This window comes from Salvelinus namaycush, chromosome 9, assembly GCF_016432855.1.
Source record: "Salvelinus namaycush isolate Seneca chromosome 9, SaNama_1.0, whole genome shotgun sequence".
NCBI lineage: Eukaryota > Metazoa > Chordata > Actinopteri > Salmoniformes > Salmonidae > Salvelinus > Salvelinus namaycush.
The window spans coordinates 19,647,684-19,670,909 of NC_052315.1; the positions used below are offsets into that span (position 1 = coordinate 19,647,684).

The 23,226-nt window shown below is 46.6% G+C and overlaps 1 protein-coding gene across 1 annotated transcript in view; it reads right to left on the minus strand.

Moving 5' to 3' along the window:
• LOC120053185 (serine/threonine-protein kinase STK11-like) overlaps positions 1–23,226 on the minus strand; it is a 45,420-nt gene that overhangs the window by 13,335 nt on the left and 8,859 nt on the right. The window contains exon 8 of the mRNA XM_039000347.1: positions 2,501–2,700. Coding sequence (XP_038856275.1) covers positions 2,501–2,700 — 200 coding nt within the window. The remainder of the gene's footprint in view (positions 1–2,500; positions 2,701–23,226) is intronic.

Here is a 23,226-nt window from a genome sequence, read left to right on the forward strand (position 1 = left end):
CAGTTCCGGCACCACGCACCAAGCCTCCTGTGCGTCTCCAGAGCCCTGTACGCACTGTTCCTTCTCCCCGCACTCGCCCTGAGGTGCGTGCCCTCAGCCCGGTACCACCAGTGCCGGTACCACGCACCAGGCCTATAGTGCGCATCAAGAGTCCAGTGTGCCCTGTTCCTGCTCCCCGCACTAGCCTTGAGGTGCGTGTCTCCAGTCCGGTACCACCAGTTCCGGCACCACGCACCAGGCCTACTGTGCGCCTCAGCAGGTCAGAGTCGGCCGTCTGCCCAACGCCGCCTGCTCAACGCCGCCTGCACTGCTCGTCTGCCCAGCGCCGTCTGAGCCATCCGTCTGCCCAGCGTAGTCTGAGCCATCCGTCTGCCCAGCGCCGTCTGAGCCATCCGTCTGCCCAGCGCCGTCTGAGCCATCCGTCTGCCCAGCGCCGTCTGAGCCATCCGTCTGCCCAGCGCCGTCTGAGCCATCCGTCTGCCACGAGCCATTAGAGCCGCCCGTCTGTCCCGAGCCATTAGAGCCGTCCGTCAGTCAGGAGCCGCTAGAGCCGTCCGTCAGTCAGGAGCCGCCAGAGCCGCCAGCCAGTCAGGAGCCGCCAGAGCCGCCAGCCAGTCAGGAGCCGCCAGAGCCGCCAGCCAGTCAGGAGCCGCCAGAGCCGCCAGCCAGTCAGGAGCCGCCAGCCAGTCAGGAGCCGCCAGAGCCGCCAGCCAGTCAGGAGCCGCCAGAGCCGCCAGCCAGTCAGGAGCCGCCAGCCAGTCAGGAGCCGCCAGAGCCGCCAGCCAGTCAGGAGCCGCCAGAGCCGCCAGCCAGTCAGGAGCCGCCAGAGCCGCCAGCCAGTCAGGAGCCGCCAGCCAGTCAGGAGCCGCCAGAGCCGCCTTCCAGTCATGAGCCGCCTTCCAGTCATGAGCCGCCTTCCAGTCATGAGCCGCCCTACAGTCATGAGCCGCCCTACAGTCATGAGCCGCCCTACAGTCATGAGCCGCCCTACAGTCATGAGCCGCCCTCCAGTCATGAGCCGCCCTCCAGTCATGAGCCGCCCTCCAGTCATGAGCCGCCCTCCAGTCATGAGCCGCCCTCCAGTCATGAGCCGCCCTCCAGTCATGAGCCGCCCTCCAGTCATGAGCCGCCCTCCAGTCATGAGCTGCCCTCCAGTCATGAGCTGCCACTCAGTCCGGAGCTGCCATTCGTCCGGAGTTGCCCCTCTGTCCTGAGCTACCTCTCTGTCCTGAGCTACCTCTCTGTCCTGAGCTACCTCTCTGTCCTGAGCTACCTCCTAAATCATGTGGGGGCCTTGGGGAGGATTCTTAGGCCAAGGTCGTGGGCGAGGGTCGCCACTCAAAGGACGCTAAGGAGGGGGACAAAGACAGTGGTGGAGTGGTGTCCTCGTCCACCGCCGGAGCCGCCACCGTGGACAGATGCCCACCCAGACCCTCCCCTTGAGTTTTAGGGGTGCGTTCGGAGTCCGCACCTCAGGGGGGGGGTACTGTAACGTCCTGACCAGAGTTCTTATGTGTTTTGCTTGTTTAGTGTTGGTCAGGACGTGAACTGGGTGGGAATTCTATGTTGTATGTCTAGTTCGTCTGTTTCTATGTTCAGCCTGATATGGTTCTCAATCAGAGACAGCTGTCAATCGTTGTCCCTGATTGAGAATCATATATAGGTGGCTTGTTTTGTGTTGGGGATTGTGGGTGGTTGTTTCCTGTCTCTGTGTTTGTGTTCTGCACCAGCTAGGACTGTGACGGTATGTTCTTTTGTTATTTTGTATAGTGTTTTTGTTTTGTCTAATTAAATTCATTATGTCAAATTACCACGCTGCACATTGGTCCTCTGATCCTTCTCGCCTCTCCTCGTCTGAGGAGGAGGACGAAGTAGACTGCCGTTACAGTTACTACATGATCTTTTAAATTTTATTTAACTAGGCATTTCATGTGTTATTTCATAGTTTTGATGTTTTCACTGTTGAAACAGTGAAAACTCACACTTGAATGAGTAGGTGTGTCCAAACTTTTGACTGGTACTGTAAATGTACATAGCTACCTCAATTACCTCGTACCCCTGCACATCGACTCTGTACTGGTAATCCCTGTATAGAGCCATGTTATTTTTTACTCGTTATTGTTATTCGTTATTCACTGTGTATTTATTCCTGATGGCACTATTTAAATGGTTTATCTTTAACTCTGCATTGTTGGAAAAAGACCTGTACAGTAAGTAAGCATTTCACTGTTAGTCTACACCTGTTGTTTGCAAAGAATGTGACAAAGAAATGTTATCACTCAAATTCTCTCTCCCAATAACCCTCACTCTCCACCTCAACATCTCTCCACCTCCCTCTCCCTCCATCCATCCTGTGTCTCTCACCTTGCATAGCAAAACCCTGGCTGGAAATGTGGCTTTCTCCATAGAGCAGCTTGTCATTATCCTCCTAGTCCTTATAAACATCACTCTATTAAGTCATATCTCCATCCTTCTCTCCCTCCATATCTCTGTTTCTCACCTGGCATAGTGAAACCCTGAGAGTAGATGTCTCCAGCTCCGTAGAAGAGTTCATCATCATCCTGGTCGTGCTGGTCGGTGTAGCCGTGCAGGTGCTCCAGGTAAGGCAGTACAGTCATGCTACGCCACGCATCCCTCCGGTCAGCACTGGGGGGCATTGGCATCAGAGGCTCCATGGCAGGGTGTTTCTTCCTCACCCAGCTGTAACCACACAAAGATTGGTTTTAAGGTTATGTGTGGAACTTTAAATAATGCCACTTTAATAATGTTGACATATCTTACATTACTCATATGTATATACTGTATTTTATACCATCTATCGCACCTTGCCTATGCCGCTCGGCCATCGCTCATCCATATATTTATATGTACATATTCTCATTCACCCCTTTCAGATTTGTGTGTATTAGGTACACAGTTGAAGGTCAATCAGATTTGTGAACATGGTCCCTAGCTGTGTGTTGCCGCTTTCCATGTCTGTTGTCTGTAACTTGTGAGGTGTGGAAACACTTCGTTGCTTTTATGAATTTTGTCTTGCTGCTTTTTGTTCTATGTTGCTCTGTCTGTGTGCTACGTCTTGCTTGTCCTATGTTGCTATGTCTTGCTTGTTCTATGTTGCTATTGTCTATATTGTAATTGTTTTTAATAACCTGCCCAGGGACTGCGGTTGAAAATTAGCCGGCTGGCTAAAACCGGCACTTTTACTGAAACGTTGATTAATGTGCACTGTCCCTGTAAAAATAAAATAAACTCAACTCAACAAGTCGGAAGTTTACATACACCTTAGCCAAATACATAAAAACTCAGTTTCACAATTCCTGATATTTAATCCTAGTAAAAATTCATTGTCTTAGGTCAGTTAGGATCACCACTTTATTTTAAGAATGTGAAATGTCAGAATAATAGTAGAGAATGACTTATGAGAATTATTATTTATTTCAGCTTTTATTTCTTTCATCACATTCCCAGTGGGACAGAAGTTTACATGCACTCAATTAATATTTGGTAGCATTGCCTTTAAATTGTTTAACTTGGGTCAAACGTTTCAGGTAGCCTTCCACAAGCTTCCCACAATAAGTTGGGCGAATCTTGGCCCATTCCTCCTGACAGAGTTGGTGTAACTGAGTCAGGTTTGTAGGCCTCCTTGCTCGCACATGCTTTTTCAGTTCTGCCCACAAATTTTCTATGGGATTGAGGTCAGGGCTTTGTGATGGCCACTCCAATACCTTGACGTTGTTGTCCTTAAGCCATTTTGCCACAACTTTGGAAGTATGCTTGGGGTCATTGTCCATTTGGAAGACCCATTTGCGACCACGCTTTAACTTCCTGACTGATGTCTTGAGATGTTGCTTCAATATATCCACATAATTTTCCTCCCTCATGATGCCATCTATAGCACCAGTCTCTCCTGCAGCAAAGCACCCCCACAACCTCATGCTGCCACCCCTGTGCTTCACGGTTGGGATGGTGTTCCTCGGCTTGCAAGCCTCCCCCTTTTTCCTCCAAACATAACGATGGTCATTATGGCCAAACAGTTCTCTTATTGTTTCATCAGACCAGAGGACATTTCTCTAAAAATTACAATCTTTGTCCCCATGTGCAGTTGCAAACCGTAGTCTGGCTGTTTTATGGTGGTTTTGGAGCAGTGGCTTCTTCCTTGCTGAGCGGCCTTTCAGGTTATGTCGATATAGGACTCTTTTTCCTGTGGATATAGATACTTTTGTACCTGTTTTCTCAAGCATCTTCACAAGGTCCTTTGCTGTTGTTCTGGGCTTGATTTGCACTTTTTCGCACCACAGTACGTTCATCTCTAGGAGACAGAATGCGTCTCCTTCCTGAGCGGTATGACGGCTGCGTGGTCCCATGGCGTTTATACTTGCGTACTATTGATGGTACAGATGAACGTGGTACCTTTTGGAAATTGCTCCCAAGGATGAACCAGACTTGTGGAGGTGTACAATTGTTTGTCTGAGGTCTTGGCTGATTTCTTTTGATTTTCCCATGATGTCAAGCAAAGAGGTACTGAGTTTGAAGGTAGGCCTTGAAATACATCCACAGGTACACATCCAATTGACTCAAATTATGTCAATTAGCCTATCAGAAGCTTCTAAAGCCATGACATAATTTTCTGGAATTTTCCAAGCTGTTTAAAGGCACAGTCAACTTAGTGAACGTACACGTCTGACCCACTGGAATTGTGATACAGTGAATTATAAGTGAAATAATCTGTCTGTAAACAATTGTTAGAAACATTATTTGTGTCATGCACAAAGATGATGTCCTAACCGACTTGCAAAAACTATAGTTTGTTAACAAGAAATTTGTTGAGTGGTTGAAAAACTAGTTTTAATGACTTCAACCTAAGCGTATGTAAACTTCTGACTTCAACTGTATATATTGTATATACACTACCGTTCAGAAGTTTGGGGTCACTTAGAAATGTCCTTGTTTTTGAAAGAAATGCACATTTTTTTGTCCATTAAAATAACATCAAATAGATCAGAAATATAGTGTAGACATTGTTAATGTTGTAAATTACTATTGTAGCTGGAAACGGCTGATTTTTAATGGCATATCTACATAGGCGTACAAAGGCCCATTTTCAGCAACCATCACTCCTGTGTTCCAATGGCACGTTGTGTTAGCTAATCCAAGTTTATAATTTTAAAAGGCTAATTAATCATTAGAAAACAGTGAAGAGGCGACTCCGGGATGCTGGCCTTCTAGGCAGGGTTCCTCTGTCCAGTGTGTGTTCTTTTGCCCATCTTAATCTTTTATTTTTATTGGCCAGTCTGAGATATAGCTTTTTCTTTGCAACTCTGCATAGAAGGCCAGCATTCCGGAGTCACCTTGTCACTGTTGATGTTAAGACTGGTGTTTTGCGGGTACTATTTAATGAAGCTGCCAGTTGAGGACTTGTGAGGGGTTTGTTTCTCAAACTAGACACTAATGTACTTGTCGTCTTGCTCAGTTGTGCACCGGGGCCTCCCACTCCTCTTTCTATTCTGGTTAGAGCCAGTTTGCGCTGTTCTGTGAAGGGAGTAGTACACAGCGTTGTACGAGTTTCTTAGCAATTTCTTGCATGGAATAGCCTTCATTTCTCAGAACAAGAATAGACTGACGAGTTTCAGAAGAAAGTTTTATTTCTAGCCATTTTGAGCCTATAATCGAACCCACAAATGCTGATGCTCCAGATACTCAATTAGTCTAAAGAAGGCCAGTTGTATTGCTTCTTTAATCAGCACAACAGTTTTCAGCTGTGCTAACATAATTGCAAAAGGGTTTTCTAATGATCAATTAGCCTTTTAAAATGATAAACTTGGATTAGCTAACAAACCCTGCCATTGGAACACATGAGTGATGGTTGCTGATAATGGGCCTCTGTATGCCTATGTAGATATTCCATTAAAAATCATCAGTTTCCAGCTACAATATTCATTTACAACATTAACAATGTCTACACTGTATTTCTGATCAATTTGATGTTATATTAATGGATAAAAAAATCTTTCAAAAACAAGGACATTTCTAAGTGACCCCAAACTTTTGAACGGTAGTGTGTTTGATGTATTTATGCAGGGCTCATCTGAAAAAGAGTGTGTCGGTATGATTTCCCTGTCAAAATAATGGTTAAAATGTATTTATATACACATACAAAAAACCACTAAAAAAACAGCTGGTCTCCCCCAATAGCGCAGGCCTTTTAAATATTGCGTAATAAGGAGACACCCGGTCCTCCATTACAATCATAATAATTTTACATGGAAATACTCAACTACTATTCTGATGTACAATACCGAGATTGTGCAGTCTAATAAGCCTACTCTTCAAGCCAGCTTTGAAGCCAAAACCTCCTTTCTTATCGCATTGGTCTAAATTACAGGACAACCAACTGACAAAGTTGACAAAGTCTTTGCAGCCAGGCAGGGTTTGCTCTGAAGTGGGCAGACTATGAGAGTGTGGATTGAGTACAACAAAAGCAGAGCTGCAACGCACAGCAATTGAGGGATGTGTCATGATCATTTTTATTTTATTTAACTAGGTAAGTCAGTTAAGAACAAATTCTTATTTACAATGAAGGCCTAGGAACAGTGGGTTAACTGCCTTGTTCAGGGTCAGAATTACATATTTTTACCTTGTCAGCTCGGGGATTCAATCTAGCAACCTTTTGGTTACTGGCCCAATGCTCTAACCACTAGGCTACCTGCCACCCCCAATTGACCAAAGATTTATTCATTGTCATCCTCAGTGCAGTGTGTGTCATCATTACATCTCCTGCAGCTCAGTGTTCAACACCATAGTGCTCTCCAAGTTCATCGCTAAGGAAAAGACCCTGGCACTGAACACCTCCCTCTGCAACTGGATTTCCTGACGGACCGCCCCCAGGTGGTGAGTGTAGGCAACCACTCATTCTCCACGCTGACCCTCAACACAAGGGCCCCCTCAGTGGTGCGTGCTTAGTGCCCTCCTGTACTCCCTGTTCACCCATGACTGCGTGGCTGCGCACGACTACAACACCATCATTAAGTTTGCCAACGAAGCAACAGTGGTAGGCCTGATCACTGACAACGGGCAGCTTCTTTTCACAAGAGGTGTGAGTAATGGTAGAGAGAGAACTCTGTAGAGACCTTAGCCTTTTGTTTTGTAACAACACATGGAGCGGCAGTGACGACAGCCATACCATGGGGCAATAGAGGTAGGTGTGTGCGTGAAGCATGTTCTGAAAAGTGTGGCTATGTTTGTGCATATGAGTGTTTTCTGTACATTGTGTGTGCATCATTAACACACCTCTTTACATTCAATCTAAACCTCTGTACATTATCTTCCTCAGAGATCACTTTTTCCTTTATTATGGATTTCACATTACAGGGAATACAGATATACAGTACTTCTGTTGGACAGAGAGTGTCGATCAGAAAACCAGTCAGTATCTGGTGTGACCACCATTTGCCTCACGCAGCGTGACACATCTCCTTCGCATAGAGTTGATCTGATTGTCGATTGTAGCCTGTGAAATGTTGTCCCACTCCTCTTCAATGGCTGTGAGAAGTCACTGGATATTGGCAGGAACTGGAACACGCTGTTATACACATCGATCTAGAGCATCCCAAACATGCTGAATGGGTGATGTGTTTGGTGAGTATGCAGGCCATGGAAGAACTGGGACATTTTCAACTTCCAGGAATTGTTTACAGATCCTTGCGACATTGGTCCTTGCATTATCATGCTGAAACATGAGGTAATGCTGATGAGTGGCACGACAATGGGCCTCAGGATCTGGTCACGGTATCTCTGTGCATTCAAATTGCCATTGATAAAATGCAATTGTGCTCGTTTTGACTGCCCATACCATAACCCCACCGCCACCATAGGGCACTCTGTTCACAACGTTGACATCAGCAAACCGCTCGCCCACATGACGCCATACACGTGGTCTGTGGTTGTGAGGCCGGTTGGACGCACTGCCAAATTCTCTAAAACATTGTTGGAGGTGGCTTATGGCAGAGAAATGAACATTAAAATTATCTGGCAACAGCTCTGGTGGACATTCCTGCAGTCAGCATGCCAATTGCACACTCCCTCAACTTGAGACATCTGTGGCATTGTGTTGTGTGACAAAACTGCACATTTTAGAGTGGCCTTTTATTGTCCCCAGCACAAGGTGCACCTGTGTAATGATCATGCTGTTTAATCAGCTTCTTGATATGCCATTGGTGGATGGATTATCTTGGAAAAGGAGAAATGCTCACTAACAGGGATGTAAACAAATTTGTGCACAAAATTTGAGAGAAACATTTTTGTACGTATGGAACATTTCTGGAATCTTTTATTTTAGCTCATGAAACATGGGACCACTTTACATGTTCCGTTATATTTGTGTTCAGTGTATAAAGAAGGCTAACCAATGGAATAAGCCGTTACTTAAAACAACTGATATGTATAATTGTGGTGTGCATTTAAGAGATGGCCGGTAAAATGTGTGTGTACGAAGCTGTGTGTAGGGTATGATAGTAAGTGGGTGTGTGTGTGTTTGATTGGACTGTCATTTCTCTTTGCTTATTTGAGCTCTTCTTGTCATAATATGGACTTGTTTTTTTTATCAAATAGGGCTACCTTGTCACAACACAACCGATTGGCTCAAACACATTAAGAACTAAATACATTTCACAAATGAACTTTTAACAAGGCACACCTGTTAATTGAAATGCATTCCAGGTGACTAACTCATGAAGCTGGTTAAGAGAATGCCAAGAGTGTAAAAGCTGTCATCAAGGCAAAGGGTGGCTACTTTGAAGAATTTCAAATATAAAAGATATTTGGATTTGTTTAACACATTTTTGGTTACTACATGATTCCATGTGTTATTTCATAGGTTCAATGTCTTCACTATTATTCTAATGTAGAAAATAGTAGAAATAAAGAAAAACCATTGAATGAGTAGGTGTGTCCAAACTTTTGACTGGTACTGTTCTTGTCATTGGGGTTTTTGAACCCACAAGTCGTCGTGACATCGTCTGCCCTGTACGGAGATTGCGCACACCCAGTATCCAAACATGCAAACATGCAAGGCTTGAGATACAGTCACCGGTCGAGTGTGTGTAGCTAGCTACCTAGTTTCAATATCAACAGTACTGCCAAAGAAGCATAACGTTTGAGTAGCATTTAAAAACACCTTATTTAAATCATCATCATCATCATCAATATTTGATCTGGTTGGCTGATATGCGCCGCAGAGAGAGGAGCAGCTGCATCAACGGCCCTCCGACCCAACTCCATCCCTCCTTCAGTCGGGAGATGCACGTGTGTGTCAGGGCAGTAGCAACACAGCTAGTCTAGACTCTAGCTAACCACCATACACTAAAATATCCACACAAGCCACTAGCCGGCCAGCCAGCGATATATCATGAGTTAGAAGATTATTAATAATATGAAGTTATGTAAGAATTTTAAGAGCATTGAAGATAAATCACAAAAAGAAAATCTACGATCAGCTGATAGCCCACTCTCTTTCCCCAATGTCAGTCATGTCTTTAGGAGGCAATGTAACTAGCTTGCTTACAATTTGTGATGTGTGTTGTTGCAGAAATAAATAGGCCTATGCATAACATTTTATTTGCTACAGAGGCAGTTGGTAAGTTAGGAATTTAGACATACAGTATGAATTATGACAGTATTTTTTTTTCAAGAGCGGAGTGTGCCCTGTTTTTGTTTTGAGCACTTGATCCCGGTCTGTGCACGGCCTTGTGTGTGCGCACGGCCTTGTGTGTGTGTGTGTGTGTGTGTGTGTGTGATAATAAGTGATCAAGCCTCCATAATGCAGCCTAGTGAAGCTGCTACACCTTAAGAATAGGGTGCACCTCAGGAGCTGGGACATTAAAGTTGCATTGACTAAGCATGGCTACTCTACCCATTGTAATTCCCCTTAATGTTAATATTTGCAGAGCTTGGAAATGTATTTTAAAGACCCATCTGCCCTTTTGCCAGGTGAAATATTTATACAGCTCTTTTTCCCCAGCTTCTATTTACTCCTCTTTATCCTTCCTTTCACCTTTTGACATGACCACACGTGGAAGGACCACATGTTAAGGAGAGATTGATTCGATTCTGATGTATTAATTGTTATTACCTTTGGTATTAACATGCACTAAGATAGGTTAGGTGACACAGGACGCACCACATTCTATCATGGTGTCTAATCTATACCTGGAAGTGAAATAAACTTGTTCAAGTTAAACTCATTACATTTTAGTCGTTTACCAGACGCTCTTATCCAGAGCAACTTACATTTAGTGCATTCATCTTAAGAAGGCTAGGTGGGACCATTACATATCACAGGCATAGTAAGTACACGTTTCCTCAAAAGGGGGGGGATTATTTAAGATACTCTTTGAAGAGGTAGGATTTTCAGGTGCTTTTAGAAGATGGGCAGGAACTCTGCTGTCCTAGCTTTAGGGGGAAGGTGGTTCCACCATCGGGGTGCCAGGACAGAGAAGAGCTTGGACTGGGCTGAGCAGGAGCTACCCTCCTGTAGGAGTGAGATGGCCAAGAGACCAGAGGTGGCAGAACAGAGTGCTCGGGTTGGGGTGTAGGGTTTGAGCATAGCCTGAAGGTAGAGAGTGGCTGCAGCGTTCTGGATAAGTTGCAGTGGTTTGATGGCACAAGCGGGGAGCCCAGCCAACAGCGAGTTGCAGTAGTCTAGACGGGAGATGACAAGTGCCTGGATTAGAACCTTTGCCGCTTCCTGTGTGAGGTAGGGTCGTACTCTACTGATGTTGTAGAGCATGCTTCGATGTTTGCAGAGAATGACAGGGTGTTGTCCAGGGTCACGCCAAGGTTCTACGCACTCTGGGAGGGCGACACTGTTGAGTTATCAACCGTGATGGAGAGGTCTTTGAGCGGGCAGGCCTTCCCCGGGAGGAAAAGCAACTCTGTCTTGTCGAGGTTGAGCTTGAGGAGATGGGCTGACATCCAAGCTGAGGTATCTGCCAGGCATGCAGAGATGCGTGTCGCCACCTGGGTGTCAGGTGGAAGGAGGAAAGTAGTTGAGTGTCATCCGCATAGCAATGATAGGAGAGACCATGTGAGGATATGACGCACCCATGTGACTTGGTGTATAGAGAGAAGAGGGGAGGGCCTAGAACAGAGCCCTGGGGGACACCAGTAGTGAGAGTACGTGGTGCAGACACAGATCCTCGCCACGTCACCTGGTAGGAGCGACCTGCAAGGTAAGCTGCAATCCAAGAGTGTGCAGACCCTGAGACACCCAGCCCTGAGAGAGTGGAATGGAGGATCTGATGGTTCACAGTGTCGAAGGCAGCGGATAGATCTAGGAGGATGAGAACAGAGGAGCGAGAGTCAGCTTAGGCAGTGCAGAGCCTCCGTGACACAGAAGACCCGTCCTGGTTAGGGTCAAGGAGATCGTTCTGAGAGAGATAACAAGAGTTTATCAGAGACAGCACGCTTAAGTGTTGTGGAAATAAAAGAAAGGGATACAAGGCTACAGGTTGAGGTCAGATGAGTCACATTTGCTACCATGTTAAAAAACCATGAATAACCTATTTTAATAACTGAATATTCAAAAAGCATACATTAGACATATCTAAACCATGAGAAACTTCCAATATAAAAAGTAACTACAAATGTTTCTATAACTAGGCTATAACTTCAACATACACTACCATTCAAGTTTGGGGTCACTTAGTCCTTGTTTTTGAAAGAAAAGCAATTTTTTTGTCCATTAAAATGACATCAAATTGATCAGAAATACAGTGTTAATATTGTAAATGACTAGTGTAGCTGGAAACAGCAGATTTTTTTATGGAATATCTACATCTACATAATATCTACACTCAACTCCAAGATGGCGTAGCAGTAGGACGTGTGTGTTTGTCTTTGTCTTATACCGTGTCTTATCCAGTGTAAATATCCGGTCTTTTTCGTATCCATCTTAATCTCACTTTTTATCTACGAACTAAATATACTTTCCTGCAACCCGCCTCACCCAATGTGGTACAGATCTGCAATTTTTATTCCTTATAACTGGAACTTCCATCAGGAGCTAGCCAGCTAACTAGCTACTAGTTACCAACGGCTAGCGGTCTTCACCTTTTTCTCGGTCACCAGCCAGCCTTAGCTCGGATAACACCTGCCAGACTGCACAGCGCGATATCAGCCCAGAGCTTATTGTACTGCTTCTCTCTACAACATCACCGGATTCCTGCCGCTCCTGATCATTACACCGGATCATCGCAGCTAGCCAGCTGTTACTGTTAGCTAACGCCTCTGTCCCGAAGCAAGCACCAGCTAGCCTTGAGAGCTGGGCCCATATACCAGCTAATTCTAGGGCTACCTCCTTCGCCAATTGGCCTGTACCCTTTATTGTCGACACGGAGCCCCGCCAATCCATCACGACTGGACTGCTGACGTGATTGCCCAAGACTGTTTCAAGGACAGCTTTTTTCCATCTACGTAACATTGCAAAAATCCGAAATTTTCTGTCCAAAAATGATGCAGAAAAATTAATCCATGCATTTGTTACTTCTAGGTTAGACTACTGCAATGCTCTACTTTCCGGCTACCCGGATAAAGCACTAAATAAACTTCAGTTAGTGCTAAATACGGCTGCTAGAATCCTGACTAGAACCAAGAAATTTGATCATATTACTCCAGTGCTAGCTTCCCTACACTGGCTTTCTGTTAAGGCAAGGGCTGATTTCAAGGTTTTACTGTTAACCTATAAAGCGTTACATGGGCTTGCTCCTACCTATCTTTCCGAGTTGGTCCTGCCGTACATACCTATACGTACGCTACGGTCACAAGACGCAGGCCTCCTAATTGTCCCTAGAATTTCTAAGCAAACAGCGGGAGGCAGGGCTTTCTCCTATAGATCTCCATTTTTATGGAACGGTCTGCCTACCCATGTGAGAGACGCAGACTCGGTCTCAACCTTTAAGTCTTTACTGAAGACTTATCTCTTCAGTAGGTCATATGATTGAGTGTAGTCTGGCCCATTAGTGTGAAGGTGAACCGAAAGGCTCTGGAGCAACGAACCGCCCTTGCTGTCTCTGCCTGGCCGGTCCCCCTCTCTCCACTGGGATTCTCTGCCTCTAACCCTATTACAGGGGCTGAGTCACTGGCTTACTGGTGCTCTTTCATGCCGTCCCTAGGAGGGGTGCGTCACTTGAGTGGGTTGAGTTACTGACGTGATCTTCCTGTCTGGGTTGGCGCCCCCCCTTGGTTTGTGCTGTGGTGGAGATCTTTGTGGGCTATACTCGGCCTTGTCTCAGGATGGTAAGTTGGTGGTTGAAGATATCCCTCTAGTGGTGCGGGGGCTGTGCTTTGGCAAAGTGGGTGGGGTTATATCCTTCCTGTTTGGCCCTGTCCGGGGGTATCTTCGGATGGGGCCACAGTGTCTCCTGACCGCTCCTGTCTCAGCCTCCAGTATTTATGCTGCAGTAGTTTATGTGTCGGGGGGCTGGGGTCAGTTGGTTATACCTGGAGTACTTCTCCTGTCTTATCCAGTGTCCTGTGTTAATTTAAGTATGCTCTCTCTAATTCTCTCGTTCTCTCTTTCTTTCTCTCTCTCTGAGAACCTGAGCCCTAGGACCATACGTCACGGCAAACCGGGCATGATGACTCCTTGCTGTCCCCAGTCCACCTGGCCTTGCTGCTGTTCCAGTTTCAACTGCTCTGCCTGCGGTTATGGAACCCCTACCTGTCCCAGACCTGCTGCTTTCAACTCTTAATGATCGGCTATGAAAAGCCAACTGACTTTTATTCCTGATTATTATTTGACCATGCTTGTCATTTATGAACATTTTGAAAATCTTGGCTCTCTCTAATTCTCTCCTTCTCTCTTTCTTTCTCTCTCTCGGAGGACCTGAGCCCTAGGACCATACGTCAGGACTACCGGGCATGATGACTCCTTGCTGTCCCCAGTCCGCCTGGCCTTGCTGCGATTCCAGTTTCAACTGTTCTGCCTGCGGTTACGGAACCCCTACCTGTCCCAGACCTGCTGTTTTCAACTCTTAATGATCGGCTATGAAAAGCCAACTGACATTTATTCCTGATTATTATTTGACCATGCTTGTCATTTATGAACATTTTGAAAATCTTGGCTCTCTCTAATTTTCTCCTTCTCTCTTTCTTTCTCTCTCTCGGAGGACCTGAGCCCTAGAACCATACGTCAGGACTACCGGGCATGTTGACTCCTTGCTGTCCCCAGTCCACCTGGCCTTGCTGCTATTCCAATTTCAACTGTTCTGCCTGCGGTTATGGAACCGCCACCTGTCCCAGACCTGCTGTTTTCAACTCTTAATGATCGGCTATGAAAAGCCAACTGAAAATTATTCATGATTATTATTTGACCATGCTTGTCACTTATGAACATTTTGAACATCTTGGCATAGTTCTGTTATAATCTCCACCCGGCACAGCCAGAAGAGGACTGGCCACCCTTCATAGCCTGGTTCCTCTCTAGGTTTCTTCCTAGGTTTTGGCCTTTCTAGGGAGTTTTCCTAGCCACCGTGCTTCTACACCTGCATTGCTTGCTGTTTGGGGTTTTAGGCTGGGTTTCTGTACAGCACTTCAAGATATTAGCTGATGTACGAAGGGCTATATAAAATAAACTTGATTGATTGATTGATTGATGTGGTCTCAACAGGCTATTCTGTTACGATGTCGCCGAAGAACCATCTACTAGCCCCGGCCCGCTAGCTTTTCTGAACGTTGTGTCCCCTGCTCGCCTAGCATAGTAGTGACTACCGAACGGCACGATCACGCGGCTACACAGATGATGCCCCCTGGACTGTTTCAATAACACGGTACCTCATTTTGCTCTCCTGATCACCAACTGTGATGGCTTTATGCCTCTCTCTAATGTCAATTTCCTTTGTCTACTGCTGTCTTGGCTAGTTCTTCTTGTTTTATTTCACTGTAGAGGCCTCAGTCCTTTTGTTCCAACCCACACACACACCTCACCTGACTTAACTGGTGCTCCAGAGACGAAACCTCTCTCATCGTCACTCAACGTCTAGGTTTACCTCCACTGTACTCACATCCTACCATACCATTGCTGGACATTATGCCCTGAATCTATTCTACCACGCCCAGAAAACTGCTCATTTTATTCTCTGTCCCCAACGCACTAGACGACCAGTTCTTATAGCCTTTAGCCGTACCCTTATCCTACTACTTCTCTGGTGATGTAAAGGTTAACCCAGGCCCTGTAGCCCCCAGTTCCACTCCTATTCCCCAGGCGCTATCATTTTGTCACGGCCGTCAAAAGAAGTGGACCAAGGTGCAGCGTGGTGAGCGTACATTTCTCTTTTATTTATAACAATGACGCCGAACAAAACAATAAACACTACAAAAACAAACCGTGAAGCTAAAGGCTATGTGCCTTAAAGAAAGTCAACTTCCCACAAAGACAGGTGGAAAAAAGGGATACCTAAGTATGGTTCTCAATCAGAGACAACGATAGACAGCTGCCTGACAGTACCCCCCCCCCCCCCCCCCCCAAAGGTGCTGACTCAGGCCGCAAAACCTGACTCTAAAGGGGAGGGTCCGGGTGGGCTTCCTTTACGGCGGCGGCTCTGGTGCGGGACGTAGACCCCCCTCCGCCTCCCCCCACTTTGGTGGCGCCTCTGGTGCAGGGACCCTTGCCGCCGACCCCGGACTGGGGACCCTCGTAGCGGGCCCTGGACTGGGGACCCTCATAGCGGGCCCCGGACTTGGCACCCTCGTTGCGGGCCCCGGACTGGGCACCCTCGTTGCGGGCCCAGGACTGAGCACCCTCGTTGCGGGCCCCGGACTGGGCACTCTCGCTGCGGGCCCTGGACTGGGCACCCTCGTTGCGGGCCCCGGACTGGGCACCCTCGTTGCATGCCCCGGACTGGGCACCCTCGTTGCAGGCCGAGGACTGGGCACCCACGTTGCGGGCCCCGGACTGGAGAATGTCGCTGGAGGCTCCGGACTGGAGAACGTCGCTGGAGGCTCCGGACTGGAGGCTTTCGCTGGAGGCTCCGGACTGGAGGCCTTCGTTGGAGGCTTTGTGCCATGACTCCTCACTGGAGGCTTCGTGCCATGGATCATCACTGGAGGCTTCGTGCCATGGATCATCACTGGAGGCTTCTTGCCATGGATCATCACTGGAGGCTTCTTGCCATGGATCATCACTGGAGGCTTCGTGCCATGGATCATCACTGGAGGCTTCTTGCCATGGATCATCACTGGAGGCTTCTTGCCATGGATCATCACTGAAGGCTTCGTACCATGGATCATCACTGGAGGCTTCGTGCCATGGATCATCACTGGAGGCTTCTTGCCATGGATCATCACTGGAGGCTTCGTGCCATGGATATTCACTGGCGGCTTCGTGCCATAGATCATCACTGGAGGCTTCGTGCCATGGATCATCACTGGAGGCTTCGTGCCATGGATCATCACTGGAGGCTTCTTGCCATGGATCATCACTGGAGGCTTCTTGCCATGGATCATCACTGGAGGCTTCGTGCCATGGATCATCACTGGAGGCTTCTTGCCATGGATCATCACTGGAGGCTTCGTGCCATGGATCATCACTGGAGGCTTCGTGCCATAGATCATCACTGGAGGGAGGAGACGTATGGGCAGTCGGGTACGTTGAGCTGCCATAGGGCTCACCAGGCTGGGGAGACATACGGGAGGATTAGTTCTAGGCGCAGGCACAGGACTCACCAGGCTGGAGAGACATACAGGAGGCCCTGTCCTAGGCAGAGGCACCGGATACACTGGGTCGTGGAGGCGCACTGGAGGTCTTGAGCGTAGAGCCTGCACAACCCGTCCTGGCTGGATGGTTATTTTCGCCCTGAAGATGCGGGGCGCAGGCACAGGACGCACTGGGCTGTGCAGACGCACCGAAGACACAGTGCGCAGAGCCGGCGCAGGATATCCCAGGCCGTAGAGACGTACTGGCGGCCAGATGCGCTGAGCCGGCATCCTCCGACCTGGCTGGATGCCCACTCTAGCCCGGCCGATTCGGGGAGCTGGAAGATAGCGCACCGGGCTGTGCACGCGCACTGGAGACACCGTGCGCTCCACCGCATAACACGGTGCCTGACCAGTACGACGCTCGCCACGATAAGCACGGGGAGTTGGCTCAGGTCTCCAACCTGACTCAGCCACACTTCCCGTGTGCCACACTCCCCGTGTGCCACACTCCCCGTGTGCCACACTCCCCGTGTGCCACACTCCCCGTGTGCCACACTCCCCGTGTGCCACACTCCCCGTGTGCCCCCCCCCCAAAAAAAATTGGGGAGCTGCCTCTCGGGCTTCCTTGCCAGCCGTGTCCCTTCGTAACGCTGCCGCTCTGCTCTTGCCCCCTCCAGATCCTCCCGTGGACGGCGATACTCCCCAGCCTGCCTCCAGGTTCCCTTACCGTCCAGGATCTCCTCCCAAGTCCATGAATCCTGGACACGCTGCTCCTCCTTACCACGCTGCTTGGTCCGTTGTTGGTGGGAAGTTCTGTCACGGCTGTCGTAAGAAGTGGACCAAGGTGCAGCGTGGTGGGCGTACATTTCGCTTTTATTTATAAAAATGACGCCGAACAAAACAATAAACACTACAAAAACACACAGTGAAGCTAAAGGCTATGTGCCCTAAACAAAGTCAACTTCCCACAAAGACAGGTGGAAAAAAGGGCTACCTAAGTATGGTTCTCAATCAGAGACAATGATAGACAGCTGCCTCTGATTGAGAACCACATCCGGCCAAACACAAAGAAATAGAAAACATAGAAATAAAGAAACTAGAATGCCCACCCTAGTCACACCCTGGCCTAACCAAAATAGAGAATAAAAGCCTCTCTATGGCCAGGGCGTGACACATTTGTTGACTTCTGTAACCGTAAAAGCCTTGGTTTCATGCATGTAAACATCAGAAGCCTCCTCCCTAAATTTGTTTTATTCACTGCTTTAGCACACTCTGCGAACCCTGATGTCCTAGCCGTGTCTGAATCCTGGCTTAGGAAGACCACCAAAAATTCTGAAATTTCCATCCCAACTACAACATTTTCCGCCAAGATAGAACTGCCAATGGGGGTGGAGTAGCAATCTACTGCAGAGATAGCCTGCAGAGTTCTGTCATGCTATCCAGGTCTGTGCCCAAACAGGTCGAGCTTCTACTTTTAAAAATCCACCTTTCCAGAAATAAGTCTGTCACTGTTGCCGCTTGTTATAGGTTATAGACCCCCATCAGCCCCTAGCTGTACCCTGGACACCATATGTTAACTAATTGCCCCCCATTTATCTTCAGAGTTTGTACTGTTAGGTGACCTAAACTGGGACATGCTTAACACACCGGCCGTTCTACAATCTAAGCTAGATGCCCTCAACCTCACACAAATTATCAAGGAACCTACCAGGTACAACCCTAAATCCGTAAACATGGGCTCCCTCATAGATATCATCCTGACCAACCTGCCCTCTAAATACACCTCTGCTGTCTTCAACCAGGATCTCAGCGAGCACTGCCTCATTGCCTGTGTCCGTAATGGGTCCACGGTCAAATGACCACCCCTCATCACTGTCAAACGCTCCCTAAAACACTTCAGCGAGCAGGTCTTTCTAATCAACCTGGCCTGGGTATCCTGGAAGGATATTGATCTCATTCCGTCAGTAGAGGATGCCTGGTTATTCTTTAAAAGTGCTTTCCTCACCATCTTAAATAAGCATGCCCCATTCAAAAAACATAGAACTAAGAACAGATATAGCCCTTGGTTAACCAGCACAAAAACATCCTGTGGTGTACTGCATTAGCATGGAATAGCCCCCGCAATATGCAACTTTTCAGGGAAGTTAGAAACCAATATACACAGGCAGTTAGGAAAGCAAAGGCTAGCTTATTCAAACAGAAATTTGCATCCTGAAGCACAAACTCCAAAATGTTCTGGGACACTGTAAAGTCCATGGAGAATAAGAGCACCTCATCCCAGCTGCGCAATGCACTGAAGCTAGGAAATACTGTCACCATCGATAAATCTACAATAATCGAGAATTTCAATAAGCATTTTTCTACAGCTGGCCATGCTTTCCACCTGGCTACCCCTACCCCGGTCAAGAGCTCTGCACCCCCCACAGCAACTTGCCCAAACCTCTCCATTTCTCCTTCACCCAAATCCAGATAGCTGATGTTCTGAAAGAGCTGCAAAACCTGGACCCCTACAAATCAGCCGGGCTAGACAATCTGGACCCTCTCTTTCTAAAATGATCCGCCGCAATTGTTACACCCCCTATTACTAGCCTGTTCAAACTCTCTTTCGTATCATCTGAGATCCCTAAAGATTGGAAAGCTGCCGCGGTGATAGCCCTCTTCAAAGGGGGAGACACTCTAGACCCAAACTGTTACAGACCTATATCTATCCTACCCTGCCTTTATAAAGTCTTGAAAAGCCAAGTTAACAAACCGATCACTGTCCATTTCGAATCCCACCGTACCTTCTCCGCCATGCAATCTGGTTTCCGAGCTGGTCATGGATGCACCTCAGCCAGGCTCAAGGTCCTAAACGATATCATAACCGCCATCGATAAAAGACAATACTGTGCAGCCATCTTTATCGACCTGGCTAAGGCTTTCGACTCTGTCAATCACCGCATTCTTATCGGCAGACTCAATAGCCTTGGTTTCTCTGACTGCCTCGCCTGGTTCACCAACTACTTCTCAGATAGAGTTCCGTATGTACGGACCTCTGGCAGTCTCTATGGGGGTGCCACAGGGTTCAATTCTCGGGCCGACTCTTTTCTCTGTATACATCAATGATGTCACTCTTGCTGCTGGTGATTCTCTGATCAACCTCTACGCAGACGACACCATTCTGTATACTTCTGGCCCTTCTTTGGACACTGTGTTAACAAACCTCAAAACGAGTTTCAATGCCATACAACACTCCTTCCGTGGCCTCCAAATGCAAGTAAAACGAAATGCATGCTCTTCAACCGATCACTGCATGGACCCGCTCGCCCGTCTAGCATCACTACTCTGGACGGTTCTGATTTAAAATACGTGGACAACTACAAATACCTATGTGTCTGGTTAGACTGTAAACTCTTCTTCCAAACTCATATTAAGCACCTCCAATCCAAAATTCAATCTAAAATTGGCTTCCTATTTCGCAACAAAGCATCCTTCACTCATGCTGCCAAACATACCCTCGTAAAACTGACTATCCTACTGATCCTTGACTTCGGCAATGTCATTTACAAAATAGCCTCCAACACTCTACTCAGCAAATTGGATGTAGTCTATCACAGTGCCATCCGTTTTGTCACCAAAGCCCCATATACTACCCACCACTGCGACCTGTATGCTCTCATTGGCTGGCCCTCGCTTCATATTCGTCACCAAACCCACTGGCTCCAGGTCATCTATAAGTCTTTGCTAGGTAAAGCCCCACCTTATCTCAGCTCACTGGTCACCATAGCAGCACCCACCCGTAGCATGCGCTCCAGCAGGTATATTTCACTGGTCATCCCCAAAGCCAACTCCTCCTTTGGCCGCCTTTCCTTCCAGTTCTCTGCTGCTAATGACTGGAACGAATTGCAAAAATCACTGAAGCTGGAGTCTTATATCTCCCTCACTAACTTTAAGCATCAGATGTCAGAGCAGCTTACCGATCATTGCACCTGTACACAGCCCATCTGTAAATAGCCCACCCAACTACCTCATCCCCATATTGTTATTTTTTTGCACACCAGTATCTCTACTTGCACATTCCTCTTCTGCACATCTATCACTCCAGTGTTTAATTGCTAAATTGTAAATATTTTCCCACTATGGCCTATTTATTGCCTTACCTCCCTAATCTTAATACATTTGCACACACTGTATATAGATTTTTCTATTGTGTTATTGACTGTATGTTTGTTTATCCCATGTGTAACTCTGTGTTCTTTGTGTCGCACCGCTTTGCTTTATCTTGGCCTGGTCGCAGTTGTAAATGAGAACTTGTTCTCAACTGGCCTACCTGGTTAAATAAAGGTGGAAGAAAAAAGAAAATAGGCGTACAGAGGCCCATTATCAGCAACCATCACTCCTGTTTTCCAATGGCATGTTGTGTTAGCTAATCCAAGTTTATCATTTTAAAAGGCTAATTGATAATTAGAAAACAGTGAAGAGGCGACTCCAGGATGCTGGCCTTCTTGGCAGAGTTGCAAAGAAAAAGCCGTATCTCAGACTGGCCAATAAAAAGATTAAGATGGGCAAAAGAACAGACACTGGATAGAGGAACTCTGCCTAGAAGGCAAGCATCCCGGAGTCGCCTCTTCATTGTTGACGTTGAGACTGGTGTTTTGTAGGTACTATTTATTGAAGCTGCCAGTTGAGGACTTGTGAGCCATCTGTTTCTCAAACTAGACACTCTAATGTACTTGTCCTCTTGGTCAGTTGTGCACCGGGGCCTCCCACTCTTTCTATTCTGGTTAGAGCCAGTTCGCGCTGTTCTGTGAAGGGAGTAGTATACAGCGTTGTACCAAATCTTCACTTTCTTGGCAATTTCTCACATGGAATAGCCTTCATTTCTCAGAACAAGAATAGACTGACAGGTTTCAGAAGAAAGTTCTATATTTCTGGCCATTTTGAGCCTGTAATCGAATACACAAATGCTGATGCGCCAGATACTCAACTAGTCTAAAGAAGGCCAGTTGTATTGCTTCTTTAAAATCAGCACAATGTCACGGATCCCTCTGGAACTTTCATTGCGCGCACCTGGCCCCTATTTCCACTGATTGTATTTGTATATATATGTGCCCTTTGTTCACCATGGTGCTGTCGATTATTGTTACAATGTCCGTTGGTACGTGTGAGTACCTGTGCTGTGTGTTTTGGGCTTTCGTGCCCTTGTGGATTGCGCAGATCATTACGGGTCTCATCCCGTGTGTTAATCATCGTGTACATGTGTTATTTATTCGAGGTGCTCCTCGCTCTTTTGTTTGTGTTTCAACCCTGTATTTTGTGTACATGTTTGTTTGGTCTTCGTCCCCGTGCCTTTACACGGCACACTGTCATTTTGGGTTTAATAAAAAATAAAATATTACCCATTCCTGCTTCTGTCTCCCGATCCTTCATGCCAACGTGACACACAAGTTTTCAGCATAATTGCAAAAGGGTTTTCTAATGATCAATTAGCCTTTTAAAATGATAAACTTGGATAATCTAACACAACGTGCCATTGGAACACAGGAGTGAAGGTTGCTGATAATGGGCCTCTGTACGCCTATATAGATATTCCATAAAAAAAAAAAACAGTTTCCAGCTACAATAGTCATTTACAACATTAATGTCTACACTGTATTTCTGATCAATTTGATGTTATTTTAATGGATAAAAAAAAAAAAAATTGAAACAAGGACATTTCTAAGTGACCCCAAACTTTTGAACGCGAGTGTAGTTCATTACAAGTGTGTGTGTGTGTGCTTGTCTACACTCTACAAGAATCTGCCGGTTTTCATCATTTTTCTCTCATTCCATTTAGCACCCAATACAATGAGCCAAAATGAAATATGATTTTAAAGCAGTTTCGAGATGCCCACGGCCCCTCCCTCTCTGTTCTCTCTCAGTGGTCTAACATCACACCAGCACACAGATATGCTTCAGTCATTTGTTGCCATGGTAACTGCAGCCGACATTCGCCAAAGCAACAGCTCGTGTAGTCAAGAGTCTTTAAGGGCTGTAAGAAAAGACTGGAAAGTTAGGAGAGAGAGAGGCAGCGATAAATAGGCAACATTTCTCAGCCCAGCCAGTCTGACTGATGCCTAGCCAGTCTGACTGATGCCTTTTTAAAAGGTCCAATGCAGCAGTTATCTCAAAATCCTTTATGGGTAACAATTAAGTACCTTAGTGTGATTTTTTTCATTCAAATAGTCAAAAATAAACAAAATAGCTTCTTAGCAAGGGCAATTTCTCAAGCAAGAATTTTGCTACTACTGCCTTGGAGTGGTCTGAGTGGGGAGAGGAAAACTGAAAATTAGCTGTTATTGGCAGAGAGGTTTGGAATTATCGTTCATATTGGTCAATTAACTAATTTATCACATGGTGATGTCACCATGGAAAGCCAAAACTCCATCCCACCAAAACAGGCTGAAGTTTCAGGTGATCTTTTCAAACAACTCTTACCCTAAAAAGGCATTATCATAACTTTTACAATATCACAGTATTATACCAATCTCATAGTGTGAAAAAATAATTTATACACAC